The sequence below is a fragment of the Dicentrarchus labrax genome, unplaced genomic scaffold (assembly GCF_905237075.1).
Source record: "Dicentrarchus labrax unplaced genomic scaffold, dlabrax2021, whole genome shotgun sequence".
Classification (NCBI taxonomy): Eukaryota; Metazoa; Chordata; class Actinopteri; family Moronidae; genus Dicentrarchus; species Dicentrarchus labrax.
In genome coordinates this window covers 33,903,285-33,922,298 of record NW_026136720.1, presented here as the reverse complement: position 1 = coordinate 33,922,298, position 19,014 = coordinate 33,903,285, and the positions used below count along the sequence as shown (strand labels likewise).

The 19,014-nt window shown below is 42.0% G+C and overlaps 2 protein-coding genes across 3 annotated transcripts in view; one reads left to right on the top strand and one right to left on the bottom strand.

The window, feature by feature from the left end:
* LOC127352667 (NACHT, LRR and PYD domains-containing protein 12-like) overlaps positions 1–19,014 on the bottom strand; it is a 160,653-nt gene that overhangs the window by 101,938 nt on the left and 39,701 nt on the right. The window lies entirely within an intron of this gene.
* Positions 97–15,279, top strand: LOC127352696 (heterogeneous nuclear ribonucleoprotein L-like). Of its 2 annotated transcripts, none has more exons than XM_051381305.1 (13): positions 97–518; positions 6,469–6,587; positions 8,005–8,242; positions 8,639–8,726; positions 10,038–10,132; positions 10,263–10,335; positions 11,316–11,375; positions 11,651–11,748; positions 11,848–11,969; positions 12,797–12,995; positions 13,447–13,504; positions 13,685–13,783; positions 14,675–15,279. In XM_051381305.1, the coding sequence occupies exons 1-13, from the start codon at positions 354–356 to the stop codon at positions 14,728–14,730; spliced, it is 1,470 nt and encodes a 489-aa protein (XP_051237265.1). In that variant the 5' UTR covers positions 97–353; the 3' UTR covers positions 14,731–15,279. The 2 variants fall into 2 exon arrangements, with proteins under 2 accessions (XP_051237265.1, XP_051237264.1); XM_051381304.1 differs by having other exon boundaries at positions 11,498–11,748.

The window sequence follows — 19,014 nt, the reverse complement described above, 5'->3', positions numbered from 1 at the left end:
GTGGTTTTGATGATGAGAGAGCCCCTAGTGGCAGAAAGGACATTCTGTAGGTGTAACAGCTTTCTATGTGGTGTTAAAATCATCCCTCCATCAGATACACACTGTGGCTGCTGTCTGCTGGCATAAAGAGGGAAAGTCACTGTGGTGATAATGAGGCTGAACCTCGGTCAGCGTTTCGTTCCCTCAAATTGTGGCAGAGTGAGACGTCTGTGTTGTTGTTGTTTTTTTTGCAATCTTTGGAGCCAACAGACAGAGAGAGAGAGAGAGAGAGAGAGAGAGAGGTTCAGTCCTGTCGGGTCTCATCGTCTCTTCCTCCGTAGCGAATATCTTCATCTGTCTTCATTCTGTCTGTGATGGAGGAGAGAGAAGACCGAGGAGGAGGAGGGTACCACCGGGCAGCCAAGCGGCTGCGGACGGAGGAGGAGCTGGAGGACGGGGAGGAGGAGGAGGACTCTGCCGGAGAGGAGGCTGCGGGGAGCGGAGGCACCGAGCGCAGGAGCCGAAGGAGCGGAGGGAAGGTACACTCACACCTGACTGTCAATCACTGAGTGAAGCCCACTGCTGGCCACTAACTCATCACTAGTAATAAGATTACTTCTCCCAGTAGCTGGTAGTGTAACTAATTACTACCATTACAGTTACTCTACTTTTGTTGTCACTCTCTACTGAATACAATCCAATCACATCCTTGGATTCAGTTTTGTAATCGTGGAGGAGAGTAGTTTGTATTCAGCTGGAAATACTCCATTACTTTGATTCTAACAAACAAAATCAGATTTTAATCTTCGTCAGTCTGAATTTTATGGAGGAAGGACACCATTAGCAATTGTATGGGGAGTAGCATAAAGTAATTTAACTAGTAGTGTAACTCATTACTGTTAGCATAGAGTACAGTAATAAGATTACTTTTTCAGAGAGTAATGAGTTATTTATTACATTTTATGAGTAAGTAGTCCAACACTGGTAAGAGTCCATGGTAGGTTGATAAACTCCATGCAGCAGCAGTGGCAGGCACGAGGCGCTCACAGAGGAGGAGCTCAGAGAGGAGGAGCTCAGAGAGGAGGAGCTCAGAGAGGAGCTCACAGAGGAGCTCACAGAGGAGCTCAGAGGAGCTCAGAGGAGGAGCTCAGAGGAGGAGCTCAAGAGGAGGTCGAGCAAGAGGAGGAGCTCAGAGGAGGAGCTCACAGAGGAGGAGCTCAGAGAGGAGCTCAGAGGAGGAGCTCAGAGAGGAGGAGCTCAGAGAGGAGCTCACAGAGGAGGAGCTCAGAGGAGGAGCTCAGAGGAGGAGCTCAGAGAGGAGCTCACAGAGGAGGAGCTCAGAGGAGGAGCTCACAGAGGAGGAGTTCAGAGAGGAGGAGCTCAGAGAGGTGATAAAGGAGTTGGTGTGTCTATAAGCTGTAGCAGAGGTACACAGAGGATCTCAACCCCAGAATTAGATTTGACCAACACACAGACTGAACTCAGAGCAAGTTTAAAATGAAAATAACCATAGCGTTGTTCACCACAGCGACAGGCATCTAGCACACAGTACACCATCCACGATACACGAGTGTGAGCCCATAACGTTAGATACAGTAGATACAGTAATACAGTAAAATACAGCAGATACAGTAGATACAGTAAATACAGCAGATACAGTAGATACAGTAAATACAGTAGATACAGTAGATACAGTAGATACAGTAGATACAGCAGATACAGTAGATACAGTAGATACAGCAGATACAGCAGATACAGTAAATACAGCAGATACAGTAAATACAGCAGATACAGTAGATACAGTAGATACAGTAGATACAGTAGATACAGTAAATACAGCAGATACAGCAGATACAGTAGATACAGTAGATACAGTAAATACAGATACAGTAGATACAGTAGATACAGTAAATACAGCAGATACAGTAGATACAGTAAATACAGCAGATACAGTAGATACAGTAGATACAGCAGATACAGTAGATACAGCCTAATTAGCCTACACTGAACAATGTGTGTGTACTGACCTCAGATCAGTGTGATGCTGACAGCACTGTAGCTGTGTGACGAAGCTGCTGGAGACACTTATTTTTTCAGTGCTAACTTTGCCTGCTAATGAGAATGTGTCTCAGCCTCGTTCCCAGTTTATGCAGTCGGACACTGTTTATGGATCCAGAGTGCAGAAATATTCAAACACACTGCAACAATAAGACTAAAGTCGGGAGGCTGTAATCAGAAGGCTGGCGGTTTGATCCCCGGCTCCTCTCCATGCATGTTGAGCAAGACACTGAACCCCAAAGTACTCCAGATGCTGTCCATCAGTGTGTGAGTGTTTGTGAATGGGTGAATGTGGCATGTAGTGTGTGAAAGATGCTATATAAGTACAGTCCATTTACAATGTCTGCAAAGGGGAGACTCATGGGTACCCAAAGAACCCATTTACATTCAGATATCTTGAGGTCAGAGATAAAGGCGTCCCAGTGTTTTCACCACCTGAACTTACAAATGTTTATGGGGAAAGGAAAGTGTAACTGAGGACTTCCTTGCAAAGTGTTTTTGACAAATGTCCAATAAATGCAGCATGTTTCTGAAGTTTAAAAAAATAATCGTTTGAATGATCGTGATTTCAATTTTGACCCAAATAATCATGATTATGAGCCCTAGGTAGTGTAGATATTCTCATTCTGAGGTAATGATTCCTTTATTCAGGTGCTTATACTCTAATGGAAACCTGTGAATATAATATTACATTTCTGACAAGAGATCCTCCTCAGTGTTACCGATGGACCTTTTAATGGATGTTTTATGATGTTTTAGAGTCACTGAGGAGGCTGTCAGACGATTTTAACTCTGTCAGGAGGGCGATGTTTAAATCCTGATTTGAATGTGTTGAAGCTGCTGTGAGTCCGTCACACTCCGGTCCTTCGTGTGTTAGTGTGAGAGAGTTCTGATGAAACAGTCAGACTGCAGCCTCTTCCCTCCTCGACAGATCAGTCAACGCTCTGCAGACAGAGAGCATCATGGGAAACAAGGCAGATGAGAAGCATCGGTCTGTCAGACAGTGAACAGGCCGATAGAGGCTGAAGTGGGTTTGAAGCTGTTTGTGGACAGACCACTTCCTGCTGACAGACTCTAGTCTCCATCTCAACGCTTCTGACCACTTCTACATTTGAATTATTTAAATCTCACAGCTTCTGTCTTTTTAATTAGTCTCCTCTCTGATGGAGCTAAGTGCTCTCAGACAGGCCGCACAAGATTAAAAATTAAAATAATTAAACCACCAATTAAAGTTCAGCTCCAAATCAAACCCAGCTCTTCACTTCAGCAACCCGTCCTCCCGATGATTTGCATGTTAGGTAAGCAGCGACGGAATCGCCCGCCGTGCTGCAGCGGATTATATTCAGAGGCTGTGACTCGTCTCCAGCCGACATCAAAGCACCAGTGGAGGTGAACAACTGACCGGAGGCCTTCAGTGAATAGAAAATCGGATTCTGAGAACAAGTACAAATTCAAAATGAGTCATTCACGCAGTCAGGTGTGAACCATGATGTCATGCATCAGTTAGCTGTGAAGCTGTGTAATTATACGTGGAAGTGATGTTACCCAGCTCAGTGTGGTCGGCCCTGGCCTACGGGTTTGGGTTAGGGTTCCTGACAATAGATCCTCCTCAGTGTCCTCCACACACACACACACACACACACACACACACTGTATTTCCTCCTGATGAAGGGTATCCGGGCTGTGTTGTGTGATGGAGTTTCTAAATGATGAATCATCTGGCCTCGTTAGCTGCGCTAAAAGCTCATTAGCTCAGCGGCTGACACAGCTAATTACAGAGGAGGTGAGGAAGATGAAGGTAGGTGGAGGGATGAAGATGCAGGAGGAGGAGGAGGAGGAGGAGGAGGGTGTGCTGAGGCCACAGAGTCAGACTGAGCTGTAATGATACATAGGCCTGACAGGAAGGAAGTAACATGTCACTGAACGCCTCAGTCTCAAACACACACACACACACACACACACACACACACACACACACTAAATAAAGACACACAGTCACCAAAAAAGCTGAGGTGGCTCAGTCGCCGTAGCAACCGGGCCCTGTGAGCTGCCCCTCCTCTGTGCTGACGAAGTTCCAAACTTACTATTGATATTGACGATAACTATGAGGTATCCGTGGTAACCAAACTGCATCACTCGTACAGACGCAAACATTTCCATCTCTGCATTGTTTCATTGTTGACTCACGAGTACCTCAGTCACACCTTTCTGTCCTCTTCAAAGTGACCGTCGCTATAGTAACCGAGCCCAGCGTGGGTGCAGGCGGGGGTGCTCCACAGACCGCAGTCTGTGCAAACATTTCTCACATCGCCTGTTTTCTCACATGCTGAAGGTTGTTTGAGGTTAAAGTCCAGGTGAAATAAAAAATCCCTTTAACACTTTGAGATCTGAGTGTGAAAACACTTTTTTTATATCAAAATCCAATCATTGTGTCTTCCTGTAAAACAAAATCTGACTCGTGTTTATGTAAGTATGAACTGACACAGAGCAAAGTTAGTGAGCTAGCTAGCTAACAGCATGACTCGCTAGCGGAGCTCGCTGATCAAACTCAACTTTATCAGAGATTACGGTGAAGGATCAGATTTTACGGAGAGATATTGTCTGGTTTTCCCTCTGACGTCCTCCGGCTGCTCGGTCCTGGTCTGGACGCATTGTGCACTGGGAGCTCCCACTCTGACAGAGTCAGCTAGTGGGTCTGCTACAACATTCAGTGTTGTAAGTATCATATATTTGATGTAATTGCATTACATATGTGATGAAAAAGTTGTTATAACAGTACTATTCTTCATTCTTACTTTTACCTTGCAGCGAGACAACTTTGACTGTTGTTATTATTGCCCCAAAGAAATAAAAAAATGCAAAAGGTGAGGACATTTAGCGATTACAATGGCTGCCAGGCGAATAATGGTGGCCTGTCACCTGATTAGATTTAAATACATACATTTATTTTTAATCACCATGTTAGTGGAGATCAGTGGAAATGTCTCCAATCTACAGAAAGCAGTTTTATACCCCCCCCCCACAGTTTTTGAGCTAAACCAGTCCAAAGTGTCGGACTGATAATGTAAGTCAGATCTGAGATCGGTTCATCTAGAGGTCAAAACCCCAAACAACCCCAATCAGAGCGCGCTTCCTGCAGCGCTGCAGCCTCCATCGGTTGCAGAAAACAGGTCAGGCTGCAAAGATGCAGCACAGCGCTTACTCAACCTCTTCCTGAGAAAAACTGTCAACATGTTTTTGTCGCTTCTTGTCAGTTTGAAAAGATTTTCCGATTGTAACTGCCATGATTTAATCTCACTGGTGTCGGTCTGCACTGACATCGACACATCTCCTGCCACAACACCCTGAAATCTGCAACGGTTCATCTGCAGAACATTAGAACTCCCCCGTGGATCCCAACATCCTACAGGGCCCCAGGTTTAAGATTTAAGCTCCTGAAGACATTTCTGTGAACAGGATGTGACATTTTAAAGGCTGAAAAGAATATAGTTTCCACTTCCAGTAAGTGAATGTGAAAACATCCAACTCCGCACACACATCACACTGTAGGAACAACAAGAAAGTTTAACACTTAAATGGGCAAGCACATATAATGCTTTGGAAAAATGAATTAACTACGATTTTCTAATGTATCCAGGCTCTCTATGTATTTTTTTAAATATGACCTTTATTCTCCAATTTCCAGCCTGTATCATTGAGCGTATACATTTTAAATTTTCCCTCTTTTAAATAGTTCATGTGCCAACTTCTAAGCAGTTGAGGCCACCCACCTACAGCCTACCAAGGTTTCTGCATCAAGGTCTTGCTCATGGTGCGAGTACGGTCTCGACCTGCTCCATGAGAAAATACAAATAAAACGGAATTGAATTTTATGAACAATGAATTAGATACTTTCCTTCAAGTTTTGTATAAAAGGTTTTTAAAAAGGGGCGAAAAAAACTACCCACATATGTTTTGAACGCCCTATATGTAACTATATGTAATTTACCCAAACTCTACATTAAAGATTATCTGTATAGTCATACAGGCTATACAGATGGAGACGTTTCATTCTGAACCAAAGTTTAAATAACTTTATTGTCAACAAACCTACGAGTCTTTTTCATTGATTCACATTCACATTAGAGGACAGAATACACACATATAATTCACCCTGTGTCTTCAGCTGCTCTGTGGCAAACATGATACCAGGTCTGAGCAGAGCTGTGGCTATATCTTAGTTTGAATGTTTGTGGCTGCACAGAGATGAAGTGATAATAGCTGTTCTGTCTTCCTGTCCTGACTTCTTAGATCTTGTTGTGTTTTACATCAGAAGTGTGTGTGTGTGTGTGTGTGTGTGTGTGTGTGTGTGTGTGTGTGTGTTGTTGTTGTTTACAGTACAAACAAAAGTTTTTATTGTCTTAGAGATTCTGAGTTCTCTCCTCTCTGTAGGACGGCGTGGAGGAGAGTCACCGCATCCCCCCGTCCCCGGTCGTCCACGTCCGAGGGCTCTGTGATGCTGTGGTGGAGGCTGATCTGGTGGAGGCGCTTGACAAGTTCGGCAACATCTGGTAACATTTTACCTTCAAAATACTGACTGCATGTACCTTTACAATACTGACTGTACATGTTCTATCACACACGGCTCGAACCTGTCAGTGTTGATTAAGGTGAGACTTAAATATTGGACGCTCTGCAGTACTGAGGGTTGAACCATTTACACTGAAGCTCATTTTGCAGTGTAACTGCTGTTATTCTGGTGCATCGTGTGCAGTGAGATGCGTTTCTCATGTCCGATCAGAACAACACGATTTGGAAACATTCACCACAACAAACATCCCAGCAGCCACTGCTGCTCTCCCTGCAGCTAATCTAGTTTCTATGCATCTCAGCAGCAGCACTTCATCTGGTCTGTCTTTATGAGACAAATCAGTCTGATCACAGTGAAGTTTCCTCCATCAGTGACTCTTGTTTCATTACTCTTAGCAGTATAACCACTATGATTCAGATCAGACAGAGTGTGAGTATGTTACTGTGAGGGAGCTAAAAACAGTTCTTACAGCGATCATCACAGATATTTATTTTGTCAAACAGATCATAGAAAGAGCTGAGAGGACGTTCAAAGTGATGACGATACCAACATTAACACGAGGCAGAGTGAAGAGCATTATATAAAAAAACAGCAGTTTCCTGCGAGCTGTGGGATGTAAATATTCGACAGATGAACGCTGTCCTCATGAAGTCACCAGAGCTAGGATCAGTATTAAGAAATGTTTCTAAGGCTGAAACATAACTGATGTCTGTGATAATTCATTTATGGGTTAATCATTGCCATTCAGCATTACATTGATCATTGATCATTGATCATCAGACACCTCCTCCAGTAACTTTCAGAACAATCATCATAATCAGTTATAGGTTAAAGCAATGTTTCCCAGCTGTGTAGGAAGTGTAATGCTGAGGCTGGGAGTTTTATGCTTATTTATAGATTAATACTGGAAAACATAGTAGATGGACTAATTCTTGACATTACATTGATCAAGGACCCTACATGTCTATTGATTGGACTAACAGACACACAACCTAAGAGACCTCTATGTATTCTTACTTTCTGTGCAAAGAAAAATATATTGTTGAAATGGACAGATGACAAACATCTAACACTAGCTGGTTAGCAGAAAGTAACTTTTGATATAATACCTATGGAAACCACATGATGTACTAATGCATGACTGATTCGCTGTATTAAGATCAGGAAAAGGGGACGGTGAAGACAGAGCTTTCACTCTCTGATAAACAGATTCGTCCTGCATTAGAAAAGTACAGTCAACCAAAGAGCTGATCGAACAATGAGAAGTTACTTAAGAGTTACTTAAGTAACTTGAGTAACATTTTTTTGTAGGTTTTGTACCCCCTGCAGTACTCCAAAGAACCCAAAGAAACCCAAGTGGTACACTAATCTAAAACAGCTGTTTGCTCTGTGTGCAGTTATGTGATGATGATGCCGTTTAAGCGTCAGGCTCTGGTGGAGTTTGACAGCGTGGAGAGTGCGGAGCGCTGCGTGTCTTGTGGAACGAGAGAGGCCGTCTGCATCGCAGAGCAGCAGGCCTTCTTCAACTTCTCCACCAGCCAAAGAATCACCAGACCCACCAACTCTGACGACCCCACCAGTGGAAACAAAGTCCTCCTGCTGTCCATCCAGAACCCACTGTACCCCATCACCACTGTAAGACCAGCAGAACCTCCTTTATTAAAACATCCTTTAAATGTTTTGTGTCTGTTGGAATTTAATGATAATAATAATACATTTTATTTAAAAAGCGCTTTTCTGAATACTCAAAGACACTGTACAATATAAGAAGAATACAAGAACATCAATTAGTAAAACAATATAAAACAGTACATTACATACGTTAAAACACATTAGACTTCCTTTACCTCAGCTGAACCTCCAAATTCAACCAATACCTGTGAATTCTGAATGATCATGGGAAAAAGCTGTCATGAAATCAGGCATTTCAAAAAGCCCTCAAAATCCTGGAGGGATTGACCATCTGTCCTTACTGCCAGTCATCACTGTGGCCTCTCTCTCTCTCTCTCTCTCTCTCTCTCTCTCTCTCAGGATGTTCTGTACACAGTCTGTAACCCCATCGGTAACGTCCTACGAATCGTCATCTTCAAGCGCAACGGCATCCAGGCCATGGTGGAATATCCTTACGTGTGTGTGTAGTAGAAGATTTAGAAGATCTTTGACTTAAAGGACCAGTTTGTGGGATTTAGTGCCATCTAGTGGTGAAGTTGCAGATTGCCACCAACTGAATACAGCTCAGCCTTTCAAGTGTGTATGAGAAACTACATGGGCCAAGAAATGAACCAGAAATGTGAACACCCCTATCTGGAGCAAGTGTTGGGTTTGTCCATTCTGGGCTACTGTAGAAAAACAGTGGACTCACCCGCTCTGTATATCAAAATGTCTCATTCGAAGATAACACAACAATTCTTATTTTCAGGTAATAATATGGTGATTTAGGTTATAGTTATTAATTTAAATATTAATCAGAAATTCAAATTGATTATTGCCTATGGTTACCCTTCTTTAAGGGTGGCGTCCCAATGACCTTTAATATTATTTCAAGTCATTATTTATTCATTTTTAGGACTGTTGAGTTGATTTGATCCAAATTTGATTGACATTCAACAGTGTGGTGTCCCTTTAAACCATTACTACCCCAATGAATGGTGCCCCGTGTGAGGCATACTATGCAATTTTTCAATTCAGTTTTATTTGTATAGTGCCAATTCATAACATAGGTTATCTCAGGATACCTTTCAAATAGACCTTACTCCTTATAAAATGATTTACAGAGACCCAACAGTTCCCACCATGAGCAAGCACTGGCAACAGTGGCAAGGAAAAACCTCTCAGCAATTATTCATAATTGTGCAATATTAATATTTCAGCATATCTTTTCTCTTCAAGTCAAAGCATCAGCATCAAAATACATTTAAAGTATCAAAAGTACTCAACATGCAGAATGGGTAATTTCAGAATAATATATACTACATTATTGGATTATAATTTTTATGGCATTCATTACTTCACTGCTGTGTAGTTCAATCTATAACAATACGTAATCATTTATTAGTAGATTTATGTTATTTTTGATTAATAATCTGAATCTGAAGAGTAACTAATGTTGTGAAATAAATGGAATTTAGTGAAAGTAGCATAAAATGGAAATACTAAAGTAAAGTAAAATTGTACTTAAGTACATTCCACCACTGGAATCCATTAAAGCCGCAGTTTAGAGGTTAATAGAGGATTGAACTTCAATTTTACGGCTGTAGATGCAACATGATGACGAGCTGTAATCACTTAATTAAAGAACCTGTTGTTGCTCTTGAAAACAGGAAAATCTTTTAAGATCAAATTTAGGTTAATTAAAGATGACAGTAGAGCTCCTTGAGGACAGTGGTGGTTGTGTTTCGTTATGAGTCACCCTTAACGAGCTTGTTAACATTTGAGTCAGTGGAGGATGCTCAGAAGGCCAAACTGGCTCTGAACGGAGCGGACATCTACTCCGGCTGCTGCACGCTCAAGATCGAATACGCTCGGGTAAACACACACACAAACACAGTGCTCTGGACAAACACACACTCAGGTGCATGCACACATACACACCGTCGCTCTTATGCCCACGCACACACACCCACCCAGAGGTGCTGTGCTCTGTCGCCCCCTGCAGCCCAACAGACTGAACGTCGTCCGCAATGACAACAGCAGCTGGGATTACACCAAACCGTTCCTCCTGCAGCGAGGTAGGATGCCACACACACACACACACACACACACACACCCACACACGTTGCACTGATTTGATTTGAAATTATTCAAATCAAATTCGGAATATATTTTCCTCAGTTTTATTAATGCAAAGAAATGGTTAAAATCTTTAATCATTCAGTAAGTCAATATTTCTGTTTGTCGTTGCATTTATTTGTCAGTTTAGTTCAAAAACAGTGTGTGTGTGTAAATGTGTGTGTGTGAGTGTGCGTGTGTGTGTGTTGTATCCATGTTTATGACTTATCCCTAACTAGTTAGATGCTTGGAAGCAACCCAGCACAATCTTGCTCTTGGATTAAATCAACCATTTTGGAAAAGCTTTATATTTAACGTGATGCTGGCCCAAAAAGACATTGTTGGAGAAGGCGAAGTTGCAACAACAACCGCAGTATGATTTGTTTCACTATCAGAATTTGATCCATTCAGTCTGATAACATTTTATCTCTAGCAGCCTTCAGTGCTGTATCCAGTTCTCTTTATCAATGGTTGTCACACACTGGCAGACACTGACAGTCTAAGTAGGATTTTGGTGTTTTATAATAAATACTGTACCAAGATGTTCCTGGTTTGAAGGTGAAATAGGGAAGAGCTCAGTGAGCTCTGCCTGGAGACTCACAGGTTAAACTGCAGCCTGGAGACGGCTGCTGAAGCTGCTGAAGCTGCTGCGGAGGCTGAAAATAGATTCTTCTGCTGAGGAGCGAGCGCTCACTTTCACCTCCCGCTGCTCCGACCTTATGTGGGTCAGACTTTGCTAACCCCTGACTATTACACCAAGACTGTTGCACTTAACTGTGTGTGTGTGTGTGTGTGTGTGTGTGTGTGTGTGTGTGTGTGTGTGTGTGTGTGTGTGTGTGTGTGTATGTGTGTCTGTGTGAGTGACAGTGCCAATAGCAACAATAAGAGCTTCCTGTCAGCTCTTACTTGGCTTAGATTTCTGTGTTTGTGTGTGTTGCAGAGCCGGGAAAGGGAAGGCAGCGTCAGGCCATCTTGGGAGAGCATCCATCCAATGGCTACGGTACTGTCTGTCTATCTATCTGTCTGTCTGTCTGTCTGTCTGTCTGTCTGTCTGTCTGTCTGTCATCTCTCTCTTCCAGCTGTCTCAGTTCTAACTTCAGTGTACTGTTTGTGTCTCTGCAGGCCCACACTGCCCCCTGCTGCCTCTGCCTGCTAACAGCAGGTACAGGAGGAGCAGTGAGGAGGTGCAGGACATGGTCTCCTACCCTCTTCTCCTCCCTAAAACCTCCTCCTCCTCCTCCTCCTCCTCCTCCTCCTCCTTCCTGGGCCTCGCAGCCTCCAGCTCAGTTGCTATGGTGAGCGGCCTCCATCCCGCCAAGATGAACTGCAGCTGTATCTTCAACCTCTTCTGTCTCTACGGCAACGTGGAGAAGGTGTGTGCTGACCCAGAGAGGGGGGGGTGTTGCAGGAGTAAACATTGTGTCCCAGTCTGCCACCGGTCAGTCATCTGGAAGCTTCTGTTGTGTTTGCAGGTGAAGTTCATGAAGAGCGTTCCTGGCACGGCGTTGGTGGAGATGGGAGATGAGTACGCTGTGGATCGAGCCGTCACTCACCTCAACAGCATCAAGGTGTTCGGCAAAAAACTCAACGTCTGGTGAGCGCTGATAACTGCCACGTTTAGGAGCTGTAACCAAGGTTGGGGGTCAGGTGGAGACAAAGGTCCATTACACTACTCTACCATTGAGTATATTTTATGGATATTTCATATTATATACAATAATAACAATAACTGTAGAGAACAGCTGATTGTTGTTAAATATAACTAATCTATATAATGAACCCAAACTCAGTAACTGCAGGAAGTGTTTGAGATTTGGATTAATTCTGAGCAGATTATTTCCTGTGACTATTGATCAGAGAACCGTTTTCCTGACATTAAGATTTAATTCTGTAATTCTTAAGTCTGTATTATGTATTTTTAAAAATGTTAAATCATCATACAGACTTAAAAGGCTTCTTTTTTTTTTTTTTAACAAATTCAGTGTTTTCTTTCCCTGACGGTCAGGGATGGCAAAAATGGCCGGCCACCCTGGTGTGGTGTCAAATTTAACACATTAATTTAGATACATTTTAAAAATAACGTTATAAAAAATTTTAATCAACACATATACTTTAATGATCTGTTTTAAAAGATTTCAAAATTAAACGCTTGCTTTCTAATTTTAAAGGTCCAGTGTGTCTCTGTAGGTTCTCCTTCACACTTGGAAAGATGAACTGGAATGATACTCTTGATATTCCGGATCCCTCAGATGATGACTTTAACATGAGCTTTACACTTTCGTCCCATTCAGTACCCTAACTGCCTACTTTCTTCTCTCTGTTTGCTCCCTCCCATCCCTCTGTGCCTACATGCCTTTGTTTATCATCCATCCATGGATCCATCCACCCCCTCCCTTCCTACCTCCCTCCGTCACCTCTCAGTGTGTCCAAGCAGAAGGCGGTGATTCCCAGTCAGGTGTTTGAGCTGCCTGACGGCAGCAGCAGCTACCTGGACTTCAGTCTGACCAGAAACAACCGCTTCAGCAGTGCACAGAACAACAGGAACATCATCCAGCCGCCCGCCGCTGTCCTGCACTTCTACAATGCCCCGCCCACCCTCAGCCAACACCAGCTGCTCAAGGTGAGGTCAAACCTGAGACTTTTACTGGAGGAAGATTAGTTTTAGTTGGATGACTGAGAGAGCTTTCTGAAGAGATGTAAACTGAGAAGATAATGGGGCCAGGTATGAAGCTCTGTGAGACACCATCAGTGATGCATTTGGCTTTTAGAGCATCTTGTAATGTTTTGGGTGCAAAGTTTAGATAGTTTTTTAGACATTGAGACACTTCATCACTGTATGTATGGTGTGTTTCAAGTGTTTAAAATCCATCACTGAATTTATGGCATTTTTAATCATGAAATAAGTAAAACAAATTTTAAGAAAAATTTCCCTGAAACTCCACAAAGGAGTGCAAAGTTATCACAACCCTTGGAGCCACAATAAACTGGAATTATCCTTTAAAAGGAGAGAAGAGAAAGCAGAAACTCCTAATGAAACAGTCTGACCTCTCTCCTCTCTGTCTCGTCTGCAGCTCTGTACTGAACACAACGTTCCCGCCTTCACCAAGTTCAAGGTCTTTGATGCCAAACGTGAGTTTAACCATTCTCACAGCAGAAGAGGAGCTACACTAAACACATCGAACTATAGCTCAAAGTTATAAATACAATTTTAAAATGATATCTAAATCTGACTCTTTCAACTCAGACATCTTTTCCTGTCTCCTTCTTTTTGCTTCTTCATCATTTTCCTCCTCCTCTTCGTCCAAGCAGCCAGCTCTAAGACCCTGTCTGGTCTGCTGGAGTTTGACAGCAAAACTGAAGCTGTGGAGGCTCTGACCGTCCTCAACCACCACCAGATCAGAATACCCAGTAAGTACTCAACTGTCCCTGACACACTAGTGAGAGCTTGTTTGCACATGAAGTCATGTCACTGTTTTCTGTGGCTGCAGATATATATATATATATATTGCCTTTTTTGTGCTGATTACGGTTGCACAAATCGGTTAAACTGAGAAACCACAAGGAGCTTTTATCAAGTACTAGAAGTTTTTGTTTATGATGGGGATAAATGCAAGAAATCTGAATTTGGTCCTGAGTTGATGTGTTTTAAGTAGGAACAATGGGCAGCATGAGGATTTGAGTAACTTTGACAAGAACCACATTGTGTGGACGACTGGGTCAGAACATCTTCAAACCTGCAGCTCTTGTGGGGGGTTCCCGGTCTGCAGAGGTCAGTACCGATCAAAAGTGGTCCAAGGAAGGAACAGAACCAGAGACAGGGTCATGTTCACCCAAGGCTCATTGATGCCTGTGGGGAGTGAAGGCTGGCCTGTGTGATCCGATCCAACAGACGAGCTACTGTAGCTCAAACTTCTGAAACAGTTAATGCTGGTTGTGATAGAAAGGGGTCAGAACACACAGTGCAGAGCAGTCTGTTGGTCTGGGACCAGTCAGGGACGAGCCGTTAGACTCTTCTCAGCGACTGAGAATTACTGATGTAATCTATTACTACATATCCCTGTGATCGAGCACTATCGGCAGACAGACAAGTCACTGCCTGCATTCACCACCAGATGTCAGAATTTACACAGATTTAATAAACAACAAAAACAACAACAGTGCTGGGAGGAAGGTTGAGCACTGACATGCTGTTATAAAGATTCATTATGTTAATTATACTGGACTGAAAGACTTCACGCAGACTGTGCGCCGCCTTTATGTCTGTGTAAAGTGAACTTGTTCTCCTCCTCTGCCCTGCAGACAGCTCCAATCCCTTCACCCTCAAACTCTGCTTCTCCACCTCCTCCCATCTGTGAGACACAAAAGAGATGGCCGCCACGGGCGCCCAGAGGAGAGGAAGTTTGTTCCTCACAAGAAGAGAAACAGATGGACAAAAGATTCTTAATGGATGGACTGTGTTTGTCACAGCAGGAAGTGATGGAGCCACGAAGAATAAAAGCACCTTAAAGACCACAGTGGACTACATCAGTCACAGCGAGGACTGAACCACCTCCTTCAAAACTAGATGACGTCAGCAGCCTGAGAGGAAATCTTCTCCCAACTCACCCAGTTCATTACATCACACATGAAAAATCAAATCAATAAATGACTTCATCCTCCACAAAAAGGCCCTGAAGAGAATTCTGAAGATATCAGCTGTAAGAAGAATTATTCACAGCAAAGCAGCCTCACAGGGTGGAGGATCTGTAACAGGGTGTTACAGTAAAAACAAATGTATGTGTCATTTTGTTTTGTTTACATTTAAAGTCACACTGTAAAACCTGACAACACATCTGACATAAATGAATCCTCCAAACAAATGGGAGTCACTCATTCACACGAATTAAACCCAACTCAAAAATGAACTGTTGAAGGAGAATTTTAATTATAATTATATAATTATTTTATTCTAGCCGCATAGCTTCATTTTTTGTTATTATTTCAGTTTATTAAACATCAAAAGCTCAATTACACATCCAAATAATTCTTCGTATTATTCAGTCCCTCCAGGATTTTGGGGTCTTTTTTGGGGATTGTTGCAGCCTAAAATGTAAAAAAAAAATTGCGACACACGTTTTTAGGGTTTTTTTTGCAATGAAATCTCGGGAAACTACTATGATCGGTGAAACTGACAGGAAACTACAACAATTGGTCAAAGCTTTAGTGACTGGACAAAATAGAAAGGTCACACAAAATTGACAATAAGTTAAATTTGTGTTCAACTTCCTGGAGGGACGATTTATTGACGTCAGTCAGCAGTTTCTGCATCTAAAAAAGAGTAAAACCATCTATTTGGTCTTTGTCGGTATCATGACTGACTTGCATTAATTGATTTTCTTTGTCCACTTGCAGAAACAAGCTGTGAACACCACATCTGACATATCGTCACCCTTTTAGTAGATAGGATGAACATGTCAGTATACAGCTGCCAACGTCCACATCAGGTGGACGCAAACACGACTCTGCTCTGTGTCTATTGCTGTAAAACACGGTGGAGGTCTTTGTCTTGAAAGGAAAGTTAAATTTGTGATGCGGATAGTTTTGTCCCAAAGTGACAAATCGCTCGCATGACTCAGAATGAACTGATAATAAAACAACTTTTTAAAGGTCCATCATGTAGTATTTGGTGGCATCTAGCGGTACTATTCCAAGTGTGAAGGAGAAACTACAGTGGCTGCAAAACACCCCTATTTAGAGCCAGTGTTTGGTTTGTCACTTCTAGGCTACTGTAGAAACATGGCGGACTCCGCCAGAAGAGGACCTGCTTCCTCTGTAGATAAAAACATTCTAAGGTAACCAAAACAGAACAATTCTCATTTTCAGGTGATTATACACGAATGGACACATACCTATGAATGTTATATTACATACATGTTATACACTTTGAAAAGCCTTTCAAACAGATTGACTGTAGAATAACAATAACTTCCATATTTATAAGACTTGAGCTTTACAGTATTTACATACACGTTGAACATGTTGATGTTGGGATGCTAATGTTAGCATGTTAGCATATTAGGATCCTGAATTTAGAAAGCTAGATAATCACATAATCAAACAAACTCATAGTCATTTTCATGGGAACTTTTTCTTCTGCAGTTATCCTGAGCTGGACAATGAATTGATCGAATGAAAAATTAATTGCCAAGTATATTTTTAAAGGTTACAATTTTGTGAGTCTGTTCTGAGCAACTGGAAAAGCAGAGAAGCTATTCCATTTTTTAAATCCTATTCTTCTAAAGCCGTGAGCAGCGCAGATTTATGCTCCTATCCCAACACAATGGACGGAGTTTAGAGACTCCAAACCTCGACCGATAAAACCAAAACTATCTGCTCTCCGAAGGAGAAGCGCTCTCTATCTCCCCCTGGTGGCTGACTGCAATATAGACTCTCTCTCTCTCTCTCTCATCTCCCCCTGGTGGCTGACTGCAGTATAGACTCTCTCTCTCTATCTCCCCCTGGTGGCTGACTGCAGTATAGACTCTCTCTCTCTCTCTCTCTCTCTCTCCCCCTGGTGGCTGACTGCAGTATAGACTCTCTCTCTCTCTCTCTCTCTCTCTCCCCCCTGGTGGCTGACTGCAGTATAAACTCTCTCTATCTCCCCCTGGTGGCTGACTGCAGTATAGACTCTCTCTCTCTATCTCCCCCTGGTGGGTGGCTGACTGCAGTATAGACTCTCTCTCTCTCTATCTCCCCCTGGTGGCTGACTGCAGTATAGACTCTCTCTCTATCTCCCCCTGGTGGCTGACTGCAGTATAGACTCTCTCTCTCTCTATCTCTCCCTGGTGGCTGACTGCAGTATAGACTCTCTCTCTCTAGCTTATAAAGCCTCCATGTTAGCAGATGGGACAAACTACAAAATCAAATTTAAATAAATGTTTTCCAAAGATGGTTTCTGTCATTTAGGTCATGACGTTTGTCAGCGTGATAACAACTGTGTTTATTTTTTATCATCAGTTTGGTTTTAATAAGTAATTTGAAGATATAAAAAGGGAGTTTGACATCATGATTGACAGCTGAGCCCTGCTTGCCATTGAGTCGGCCAGGCATATATGCCCCGACCTCTATCACTACTGCACAGACATAGGGATAGATTGCAGCAGTTGATATTCTGGCTTAATTTTTGTACAGTGGGAGGAAGTGGAGACGTCCATCTTTTATATGTCATATATTTTATATGTATATATGTGGACTGATACCAGAGGGAATAGAATAGAATAGAATAGAATAGAATGCCTTCATTGTCACTGTACACATGTACGATGAGATTAAATAGCCAACTACAATGGCAGTGCCAAAAACAGTACAATTATCAAAGTATATACAATATAAACACAGGACATGAAGAGATAATACAAAAGGGAGGTAGGGTATGCAGTCCTGAGGAGTGTGTACATTTCCAAATATATACAATATAAACACAGGACATGAAGTAATAATTACAACAGAGGGAGGAAGGGTGTGCAGGCCTGAGGAGTGTGTGCATTTGCAAATAAATACGGTGCTATATACAGTGTAAGATATATATATATATATATATATATATATATATATATATATATATATATATTGCACATTATATATTATATATTATATATATAGCCCATTTATGGTGTGTAATATTGCACATTGAATGGTATTGCACAGTAACTATCAGTGTTTAATAGTGACTGAAGAGAGTATGAGGGTTGGGGTGGTTGAACTAAGAGCATTGCATGTGAGAGTTCAGGGTGGTTATTGCTTTTGGGAAGAAGCTGTTCTTGAATCTGTTTGTTCTGGTTCTAATGCACAAATAATAACTGTGTGTGTGTGTGTCATTTCTTTTAAATATCTTGAGGACGGATTTTAAATGGATGAACTGTTCAACAGAACTATGTTGAGGTGTACTTATATATGATTTTAAAAGACAGCTGACAGCCAATCACAAACCAGCTTTCTGTACCTGTGGATGTTGACGGTAATAAAAGTTACGTCCGTATGTGATGTCGTCTTATTGTATTGAAAACTCGATACTGGGTTCAGGGTTTGATTTCTTTTAACAAAATGAGATTGAAAACAATTTATGAATGATAAATATTCCTTTATCTACAAAATATATTTACTTTGTAAATTATAGAATCCCTCTTTATTTCTGAGGTAATAACTGTGATAGTGCACATCCAAAAGGCAAAGTCAAAAGTAGATAATGCTCTCTGCTGTGTAAACACAATTGAGTTTCCATCTCAACAATTTGAATCTTCACCTCTTTTTTATTGTGTTTTAACGTCTGTGTAAGTGTCAGGTTCAGGTTACTTTATTTGTTGGTTTTCTTTATATTCGTCTGTTCTATGAAACTAAACTGTGACATGATCTTTAGCAGTTAATGGTTCCTTAATGCTGTTCAGTCTTTTACCTCTGACTGCTCTGTACAGGTATTAAAACTGACGATGTTCACAGCATGAAAACAACCAGGTGGAAATGTTCTGCAGAGTCTCAGACACAGAAAGCAGGAAGAGGATCCGACTCTAATCATCGCTGATTATCCAAGAGACTGCAGCTGCTTCAGTGTTTTCATCAATAATTCATAGACTTAAATGATTTCAGATCAGAATCCTCTGTGA

Coding starts and splice junctions, on each gene's coding strand:
- LOC127352696 (XM_051381304.1), top strand. CDS start 354: ATGGAGGAGAGAGAAGACCGAGGAGGAGGAGGGTACCACCGGGCAGCC. Junction 6,588..8,004: donor GACAAGTTCGGCAACATCTG/GTAACATTTTAC, acceptor CTCTGTGTGCAG/TTATGTGATGATGATGCCGT. Junction 10,336..11,315: donor ACCGTTCCTCCTGCAGCGAG/GTAGGATGCCAC, acceptor TGTGTGTTGCAG/AGCCGGGAAAGGGAAGGCAG.